The following is an 11,097-nucleotide window of genomic DNA, read 5'->3' as shown; positions in this document are numbered from 1 at the left end:
GATATACTACTTCAACTGCAAAAGGAAGTGATTAGATGCATTGGAAACCTGATAAAGGGCACACGATGCAGTAACAAAAATTTTTGATAACTTATCCAGTGATATAAAATGTTTGACAGATATTGAAGTAAGATTTGAAAACAAACTAAAGCAGTTTCTCCTTGACAACACCTTCTACTCTGCATAAGTATATACTGTACTTTGTAAAAGGTGGCAAGAAGGAATTACTGACTCTCATCTGTTGGCATTTAAAAACAACTTGCCTTTATGATAGTTCACCTTTTAACCATATTTCAAAATTAAGTTGCAATTTTCATTCAAAATGACTTGTTCCTTATCATAATGATTTATTGTGCAAATGATTCATGGAACATTGAACTAACTGACAGTGCCTGCTCTGTACATACATGAAGCTATTATGTTCTAAAAAATAAACTGCACAGCTATGATGAACAAATATGAACATAATTACAGCACTAGGTGTAAAGAAAACTATGACATGTATATAGACAGACTTAAGTTCAAATGGCTCTGAGCACTATGGGACTTAACTTCAGTGATCATCAGTCCAGACTTAAGTGACAAAGACGGTAAGATTGTTGGATGCATATTTTATAACAAATTTTGAAGCAGTATTAAGAACTTAAAATCATTATCTGCTTTCAAATGAAAGCTGTCATCTGGTCTCAACTTGCTGTTACAGTATAAAGAACTTCTTAGATGCAAATACACAACATTCTTGAATAAGACATTCTTCTGCATACTCCAAGTAAATAAAGACATTGTACTAACCACTGTAGCTAAGCACAATTACATACACTTTTCCGTAACTCTGTCTGATACTACTATGTGTAGGGCTGTTTGTAATCTTATTTATATGATGTGAACTCTAAATCTCTTCTACAAATGGCTGAAAATTGGTGTATATCTATTTTTTTATGTAACTACAAAATATGTTGTAAGACATCCTGATGTATGCAATATCACTACCAAAAGTGATCACAGAATGCATAAATAAATGCCCAAATTGTGTTGAGGACAATATTCAGGTTTTCCTTTACATTTTATGTAGTGATTTATGTCTGGTTATCAGTTGTGATGATCTCCTTGATGACTTTCTGGTGGTGGTGTCTTGTCAGCATATCTAGTAATCGTATCGGCTTCAAGGTGGATTTTACCTTCAAATACATGAATACAATGGTTCTGCGACTGTACATTTATAGAGGGATTACCAGCAGGTACAGCTGCCTTTCACTGCAGTTTCCCTGTGTGCTAGTGTTACATTAACCAAGTTTCCAATGCATTCAGCAGGTAACGAGAAATTCTGTTACAACACACTGGATTTTCTTGGTTGTGTGAGGATTGTAGGTTAACCAAGAAATTCTGCCTGCTGATAATGTGCTTTTATCTGTGGTGACACTGAGGGTGTTATTTGCATAACTGATATTGATGATATCAGCCAATTTGCTAGGTATTCACACTCTGTGTAAAGACTGCCTTGTCTGCATACAGTGCGAGCAGCTTGCAGTCTGCGATTGGCATATAAGCATTTTAAGAGTGCAGGAAATTGGCTCCAATGGTGACACTTGTGGCACATCAGCATTGACGTTTGACATTGATTAGATCCTCACACAAATGAAATGTTTTACCATGGAGCTACATCAAAGGAGATGGATGTGAGACATTGGAACTCGAGTGAAACTTACGGCCAATGGTGCACTTTATTATAATAATAAGAGAGACAAAATCTAAAGCATTGCAATCGCGATCTGTAGTTGATGTGAATCTGCAGTTGTGTTTTGAGTCTTACTAGTATGTGGAACCCATAACAAATAGGTATAACAAGGGATACAGAATGTAGACAGCGAATGGCAGCATGACTGCTCACATGTGCTTGGCCTGTTTGTTTAAACGATGACTAAGAATTTGCTACAACACCGTGTGTAGTGCTCAGATACAGATCATTGGTACAAAATTAGATTAATTACTGCATGCCCAGAGGCATTAAAACTATCATTCTTTCTGCACACCATACGTGAATGGAATGGAAAAAAACCCTGATAACTAGCAACATGGGACGTACCCTGCAGACAGAAGCAGTCCATTAGTATTACGTCACATCAGTAGTAAAGTTACATATGCTTCATACATTTAATAAATGTGAAACGATTTATGGGGAAAAATGTTAGAGGATTCTGTGGGGGCTTTCTTTTTTTCCAACAGTTTTAATTAATTTGCATTCCTGAATATGAAAACAATTAAAAACTGACCAAAGTGAAAAATATTGAACATAATGAAGACATGCATTACTCAGTGATACATCCCAGGTTCAGGTATATCATTATTGAATGATCATCATATATGATGCAGCAGTCAAGAGTGTCTAGTAAAAGTGAAAAATACTATAATTTATATTATATCATTGCTCCTAAAAAGAAATATCATCAGCTTTGTGGAGTTTTCTTGTGTTCTTAAAGCAGTTGATGCATTGGTGCACATGAAGTCATAAAGCCCAAGGAACACTACAATGGCTTATGTATTCAACTTATATGTTGATTATTAAAGAGCCAGTCAGAAACCAAAAAAATAAAAATGAGAAAACCCTTAAGAAAAATTGCATTGTTTAATATACTTGTTTACAGTCTTAAATGACAGTATTACAAGACACAATACATTCATCTAGTCTTCAGACAAATCATCAATAGAAATAGAACACTTAAAGATTACAAATTTCACAAAAAACATAAAAACCATTTTGTCATAAGAAGCTAGATATATGGCACAAATATGTGCTAATACAACTTCCTGATTCTTTTTTAAAAACAATACATGATGAATAAGCATTACACATACAAAACATCTGTAAATATGTAAATTTACATATCAAAACTGATTTATAACAGTGAATTTGTATTAGTAAAAGATTTCAATATACTGGTTAAAAAGCTGCTTCCTATTGCCAATATTTAGTTTGTTTACTTGAGAACAATTTCCCTGTTCATTGTCACCGGAGGCTACAACTGCTGTCAATACGAATATAAAAATATATGTTTTAGGCAGGCTAGTTTTGCATCTGAGCTTATTGTACTCTTCTTCTTCTTTTTTTAAATACTATTAGTTTTCAACATGTTTTTTATCTTACATCAGTGCACTTATATTATAAAGCTTTTCCAGTTTTATTAGTTAACCATAGATGATATTCACAACAAACACAATTATGTGGACATGTTAATTGAAAAAAGTTTCACATATAGCTGCACTAATTCATTCAATTCAGTTCACTTTCTGTTGTTACAAGTTAAATGGAATTATAAGTCTATAAAATTATAATCTTAGATTTTTTTATAAAGCAAATGTTTAAAAAATAGTGCTTTCATAACAAAGTAATACAAACAGTAGAATATACGCCACTGCATCATAGGTGGACTACATCTGACCCTAACTAAAGTCATAAATAATTTACAGACACACATGCCAGAATTTTAGCTTTCTATTTTCCACATAAATGAAACATTTGTTAACAGTATCTGACATCTGTCTTTGCAGTTACCAAAAGTTGTTCATTAATTTTACTGCAAGTATTTAATTTTATTCAATTAAAACATCAGCAATCTGGAAGCAAACATATTTACAATTTTGGTTTGCCTCTGGATTTAAAAAAAGTATGTTACAAAAGATGTATTAGTGTGATTTTGAACTACTGCATTTTTGTCTGTTTCCGTCAATAAAAATGGACACTATTATATCTTTTGCAACAAAGTTGTCTTTATTTCTAAAAGCTAACCAATATTGAAAATATATTTCATTTTATACCAATGATATTGTTTTAAATGGATAAAATGAAATGAGTATGGCAACATAAAAAAGTATTGTGAAATAGTTTAAAAGACGGATTCAATATATCTTTAATAATTGTAAAGCAACTTACAGACACAATGTTCAAACATTAATATTTCTTTACAGGGAATGCACTTACAAAGCAACTGTACACCTGTCTTAAAATACTCCGTATAGAGTGAAATGGAGTGAGTTGTGGAATGGGACAGAAGATAAAGGGACAAACTGCAATAAGCCAAAAAGAATAATGATTATTATCTGCATAAGTGAGAAGAGAGAGGGAGAGAGACAAAAGGCTGCCAACATGGAAGAATTAAAACAAATGGAATTACAATACAAAAAATGGCAGGTATTAAAGTAGTTTTTCCTTTAACTATCTATTTGCTTCCTTATGATGTTTCTTTTTACCTTCTTACTTTGTCTCTGATTGTAATATCCCTTCTGAGGTCCCTCCCTCCTCCCATTTTTCAAGATCTTCTACTCCGACCCCCTTCCACTCAACATTCACCCCAGTCAAACATTAATCACTGGAGAGGAAACTCACTAATCTCAATCCCTAAGCCTCCAAAGGAGAATGAATGCATTTTATAGAAAGAAGTATCTCTACAAACTACACACAAGACCTGTGCTATAATCTTTGTTTTTGAGTTTATTTATGAAAAATGTCACCCACAGATGCAAACCAAGTTGTAAAATTTTCCAAAGTAGAAAAATACACAACGAATAATAGCAAAGATGAAATGATAAACAAGTCTACACTAAAAAAGGCAATCAAGAGTACAGTAGATTCTAATTAATTACCAGAAAAACTTCTTACTGTAGGAGAATGTTGCGTGTATTCCTTTAACAAAGCATAATTCTGTTGCAATAAGTGCTCCTCAAAAATTCATACCATATTTAAGGAAGCTGAAACAAGAGGTTACCTGTGACGTATTAATCTGGGCTGGAAACAATCCATATACCAATCAATCATGATTTATATTGAAACATATATACCAGAGCCTCTCTATTTTGTCTGTTCTACATATAAAATATTTTCTAAATAAAAAAAAACACTGTTTTGATGTGGTTCACTTCAAAGAAAAACAATGGCAAATTCTAAACAGCACCACCTAAGTCCTACTACAAAGAAACACATTTTGTCACAAATTAGAAAGGCACATTTACTGACAACAGTACCTTTCAACACACTAATAAAAAATGCAGTAATTTATCTCAGTACAATACGACAAGCACTTCACAATTCTCCCATTCATTCCCACACTTTATTATTTTTATTATATAGGAAAACTCCACAAACAGTGGTGTGCTGTTTTTAATAATGTGATTTATATTAAAGCACCAACAATGATTTACAAATATCTACATTCAATAAAGAGTATGTTTGTAGCTGACTCACATGCTAGACAGAAGCACCAAAGACACGATTAAAAAATATCTCTGCTATTTACATGGATTCACAAAATGGAGTTGTGGAAAATACTGATAACACCGTATACATATCTGTATTATATTCACGTATATGTGAGCACAAAATTTGTGATTTTCAAGTATGAATAGATTTTTATTAGGTTTGGCATCTACTCACACAGTCCAACACAAAGAGATAAAGTCAAAGGAAACATTTTAAGACACAATAACATAATTGTAACAATAGCAGAAGGAGCTACTGAGGGGAGGAATCATAAGAGAGAAACAGGGATATCACATATGCAGCAGATTATGGATGATGTGGGAAGCACTATGTATGTGGCAATGAAGAGGAGGGTAGACAGAGGAGTGGAGTGGCTTACTGCTGCAAAGCAATCTCAGGGTTGAATCCTAAAGAAGAAGGTTTGCCATGCTTCAAAATCTGCAACTTTTAGGAACATCTTGCTTAATCAGTGAGGAAACAATGTAATTAGCACTTTAGATGCAGCCTCTGGAAGTTTGGCAGAGAGAGAGAGAGAGAGAGAGAGTGGGCGTGTGTGTGTGTGTGTGTGTGTGTGTGTGTGTGTGTGTGTGTGTGTGTAGGCATTAGGGGGAAATAACTCATTTCATACAATGCCTATGGTGACCTCCCATATAAAAATTATAACGGTAGGCAGCATTAAATTGATATACGTTAAGCACAGAAGACTTGACAATCAGCTGCACCAAAATCATATATGAGGAAATATTATCTTTGTTATCTGCAAAGTGAATTTGTGGGAAACACACTGTTTTGATGTATCATCAAGTGTGCGCTTGATTATACAAAACACACACACACACACACACAGCAAACCATATCATATTTCCTTGTGCAAATATCTATATAGATAAGACTATATATAAATTTATAGGTTAATGCCAAATTCAATGCACAGATTCAAAAAGAAATAAGACATCCTTATAAATTTTTACTGCCTAATTTTATATCTGTACTTATATCACATTCATACTAATGGACCTAATTTCCTCCTGAATTATTTCTGCCTGTCACTTTTCATAACGCTGTGGTTTCAGTTTCCCTAAGAATATACAATTAGTTATTGTCTATTACTAGTGTAAATATGGGCAAACATAACACATATTCTCTCTAACAATAACGGAAATTCCTGAATGGAATTCTCTCTTCTCTCCCCCTCCCCCCTTTCATCTGCATTTTCCTCCCCCCCCCCCCCCCCCCTTGCTAAATTTCATATTTGCTCTACCATCTGAACAACTTTCACCTTAGTGTGCACCTTCTGAGTCATCTGTCAAAAGACCTACCTCACACTAACCTATTACTCTCTCCTCATCTTGTGCATCTTTGTCTTATCACTGTCCCACCTACATCCACCCAGACAACTGCCCTCAATTTGACAATTAACAGTCTCACTGCAGCTGTGTGTGTTTGTGTGTGTGTGTGTGTGTGTGTGTGTGTGTGTGTGTGTGTGTGTGGTTGTCTGTGTGGTTGTGTATGAGAATGTTTGTGTGAATGCATGTACTTTTGCTAGGGAAAGAACAAGAGCTCAAAAGATAGTGCAAATATTACTTCCTGTTGTATGTTTCTATGCATCAGACACTCAGACTAAATTTCCAAAGATATTTTGAAAATAGGGACTAAGTGCATGTGACAAGAACTTAGAGAAATTAAGCCAAAATGAATACCAATACAGAGTATCCTATGCCATGCACTCTATAGTGACATGCAGAGGCTATATTATTTGCTATGTGTACAAAGTCTAACTGTGAAAAGAAGGTATAAAATAACAATTAGCTTTTGTCTTGAAATTTTTCTTTGATCATCAGTTGCTAGTAATTTTACTTTAGCACTGCAGGCAGTAGATTGTACAGGAAAAATGAAAAAAATATGATAAAGTAAATTGTAAGTTGTGAAGGAAAGATGAGTAGCTCGTTAGCCATACTGTATCTATGTTAACTAACATGAACAGTAAAGATTTGTCATGAACAGATGACACAAACAACTCTTTAGTGCGACCATCAGAAAAAAATCATTAAAAAACGAAATATGAAAGGATTTTTTTCAGTCAGATACAAATGAAATTATGGGCCTAAAATGACTGAGTGCAAGGCACATTTGTTATGTAAATAGTGAGTCTCATTATAAACTACTGAACACATGCTGCATCAAAGCTTGGCATTTTTTAAAATTTTTGCCAGTTTCCTTGAATATAAAAGTTTGTTTTATGCCAAGTGTACCCGAGAGTAGCAAGTCTGTATGTGCAATAAACATTAAAGTACAATAAATATCTTACACTCTTGCTTATAAGACATGAATATTCATGTTAGACAACATATTAAAAGCTGTGATGCTGATCTTTGCACAAATGTTTTTTCTACAACACTTGCTTCTTTTTTGTCATTGTTGTGACTGGCTCTGAAATGATGACTACAGCTATTTCACAACTTCTGTTGGAGTTTCAGAACTCGCTATCTAACTCTTACACAGTATTGGTGAGCGCTGTTTCCACAGTTTTATAAATGTGCTGGCTCATCAGTTTGAATTTTTAAACTACATATATTTTGCTCCTACCGTTCCAGGAATATTTACCCGGACATGTATCTCACTAGAAAATAATCCAAGCATTAATTCACCTTGAGATCATAACATTTGCACAAATGACCAACTAAAAAACTAAAAAAATGAAGTTCATCAGAATAGAAACCATGTTTTTTTCTTCTTGTGCTATTATGGTATTTGTTCAAGGAATGCTTCAATAATCAAGAGGATAAAATACCACAATGAGGCCTTATTCTTCTGCATAAGCACTGAATCTTGAAGTTTTGAAATTGGAAACTGTTCCTTCAGAAGGTATGAAGAAAATAATAGAAAAGTGCAGCATGGGAAGGAACAATAAATAGAGCAAAAACGTGACTATATATGACAACAGATGAGATTCTAGATTTCTGATTTGCTGTCTGATGTTTTCCCCAGGATTTTCTCTTGCTTTCCTGCTGTCATTATTTGCATTCTGTATGCACTCTTGTCTGTTAATGTGTTCACTGAGTATGGGTTTTGGCAACTTTAACATTCAGTGACCTTCATTACTAAATTAAGCATTTGTATCTCCACAACTTCAAGATTCAGCATTTACATCTGTTTTTATTTAATTACATTGTGACCCTTACACACAGTAAGAAGCTGTCCTTTGTTTCCTGATATTGGCTTATGGATGCTCTTCTTTTATAACAATTATTAAAGTAATTCAGACCTTCCACAAAAAGTAAAAATTATTTATTACACGAGCTCTGAATGATTTATAGCACTTTAAAGCATTTGTTATCCCCCCCATATGCCAACACAAACATTAATTCCATAAAAATATCTTTGTTGCAACAATATACAAAACGGTGATAATTTTATCACTAAATAACAACAACCTAAAAGGTTTTCTCCATCTCTAACAATAAACCATAAAAAAGTCATTTGCTGCCTGTAAAAAGGTGAACGCACAATAATATATAATTGGATTATTGCTACAGCAAAAAGTTCTTGAGGACAGTAACTCAAAATTAAGTTGTTCAGATCCTCTCCTTCCTCTTATAGGACAAAAATGAATCAATTAATGCTTTTATTGTGTTGCCATTGGCTGCAATTCAGTTCCACGAGTTTCTCTTCTGGCAATACTTGATGTTTGCCAGTGGCCACCTTCAGGATTTATCCTCTCATCCTCACAAACACAAAGGAACATAGTGTCTATCACAACCTGCAACAAATATATGGAGATATCATTATCTAATTAACATGCTGTTCCACATGATGTCTACATTCTTATGTAAAATAGATTCACTAACTTTACTTCAGAAGGAGACTAGCACAATTATTTTAAAGGCATCCTATACTAAAGTGGAAACAGAACTGTGATGTTGGATCTAGAATCAGAGATTAGCTCTGATTACATATACTTTATGTTCTGTGGATTATTAGTGAGGGATCCTCAAAAATAAAGAATATGTCTTGGAACAAGAATACATACTAACAATTATATAGAATAGAATGGCACAAAGAGCAGGCACGGCTGGTAATTAAAGGCTCTGAGGCGGAGCCACCCCAAAATATATGTTAAAGAACATTTCGCAACAACGTATTACGTAATTTAAATTATCAGGACGAATTTCCCATATTTCCCATTCCGATTAAAATAACGACAGTCAACATTTTTGGAACCCTTTGTATCGATAGATGTTTTCTGAATGGTTAGTAGTGTCCAGGCTGTGCCTTGGAACGTCCGTAAGCTGCATGTAGTAGCGGTTTGGAGGCATGGCTTCCACATAGTACTGCTCTTTATGGGCGACCTGAAGGCTCAGAGCTTGCAGCCTAAGGTGTCATACCAACCACCACACGTTTTTCACATTCCGCTATCTATGTAATAAAGGAATGTAGAGTGGCTGAAACTTCGCAATCCAATCTCTGTCTGTGCACATCTCTACTACACTTCGATGCGTCATTAATCAATGTTTAGTATTATTGTTTTGATAATGTTTTACATAGTTGTTTTGTTTCTGCCATTGCCTATTTTATCCACATTTAGAATAAGTTTGCAAATATCCCGCCAGAGTGCACTAGACTACAGTAACATAACAGTACTGCCATCTAGCGAGAGTTTCATAAGTGATTAGAGGACAAAAGTGCGCGAAATTTGTCCCATTACTTTACTTTATTTGCTTGCTGATGCTGACTGCTTTTGTTGATACCGTGTTATATTAGCAAGTTTCCTTTTTGGAGTGTATTTTGCAAGATTTTAGTGAGTTTTACTTCCACAAGATCTGTGACGTCACAAAAACATCACAGTATCATCATGCGAACTCGTAAACTTCGAGCTTTGGAGGTAAACCACAATAAACGCCTTACGTTTAGAACTGAAACCACCAAAAATATTAAACAGACGCGAAGTTAACTTTCATCGCATTAAAGATCTCTCCGAAACGCGTCTTTTCATACGATTTGCTGCAAAGTGTCAGAAAATATAATGACAACGTATAAAAACATTAACCAAAGATTTTAAATAGAAGTTAGCTTCTAATGATATTTAATACCTGATTATAGAAGATATAGTATGTAAAATTATGGGTGGAGAGTGATCTGCCCACCCCCATCCCCCTGAATTCTTAGTTGTTTGTCAGAAATCTGTAGCGTCACCCAAGGTCTATGTTGGCGCCGATCGATAAATTCCACAGCCTTCCCCGGTATAGAAACAACGAGCCGCGCATGACAAAGAGGAAGCAATGAGCAGCATGCAAACACATTTAAAAGTAGACTAAGCTATTTGCATCAAATTATTCTTAGATTAAAAAAAAAAAAAAACACCACACACACACACACACACACACACACACACACACACAGCCACTGTCGCCTTCAGGCACTGAGGCCCAAATGCAATGGGCAGCAATCCCAGCTGGGATGGACTGTCGAGTGCAGAAGAGCTATAGAGAGAAAAAGGGGGAAAAGGGGGGGGGCACAGTAGGGTTGGGGGAAGATGCTATAGTGCTCCCTGTAGGAGTGTGCAGGATATGGTGGTGAAGTGTCTTGGACTGTTAGGTGATGATCAGGAGGCTGCGCTTGGGGGGAAAATGGAAAAGGGAAGAAGCAGAGAATGGGAAAGGCTATGTGGGTGTGCTGGAGGGATAGCAAGCAGGAATGAGAGCAGGAAAGGGTATCGAGGCAAATGGGGACAGGGGCTAGTGCAGGTTGAGGGCACGATGTTATGGCATTGAAGGATATGTTGTAGGGAGAGTTCTCACATGCACAATTCAGAAAATATGGTGTTCTTGAGAAGAATCCAGGTGGCG

At 35.2% G+C, this 11,097-nt stretch overlaps 1 protein-coding gene across 3 annotated transcripts in view; it reads right to left on the bottom strand.

Moving 5' to 3' along the window:
- Window positions 1-7,102: 7,102 nt before the first annotated feature.
- Window positions 7,103-11,097, bottom strand: part of LOC126360439 (choline transporter-like 1) — a 141,831-nt gene continuing 137,836 nt past the window's right edge. For all 3 annotated transcript variants that reach the window (XM_050007711.1, XM_050007710.1, XM_050007712.1), the window contains one exon: window positions 7,103-9,011. In XM_050007711.1, the coding sequence (XP_049863668.1) occupies window positions 8,877-9,011 (135 nt within the window). In that variant the 3' untranslated portion in view covers window positions 7,103-8,876. The remainder of the gene's footprint in view (window positions 9,012-11,097) is intronic.

Source organism: Schistocerca gregaria, chromosome 1 (genome assembly GCF_023897955.1).
Source record: "Schistocerca gregaria isolate iqSchGreg1 chromosome 1, iqSchGreg1.2, whole genome shotgun sequence".
Classification (NCBI taxonomy): domain Eukaryota; kingdom Metazoa; phylum Arthropoda; class Insecta; order Orthoptera; family Acrididae; genus Schistocerca; species Schistocerca gregaria.
The sequence above is the reverse complement of the archived record's forward strand: the minus strand, read 5'-3'. Positions and strand labels throughout refer to the sequence as shown.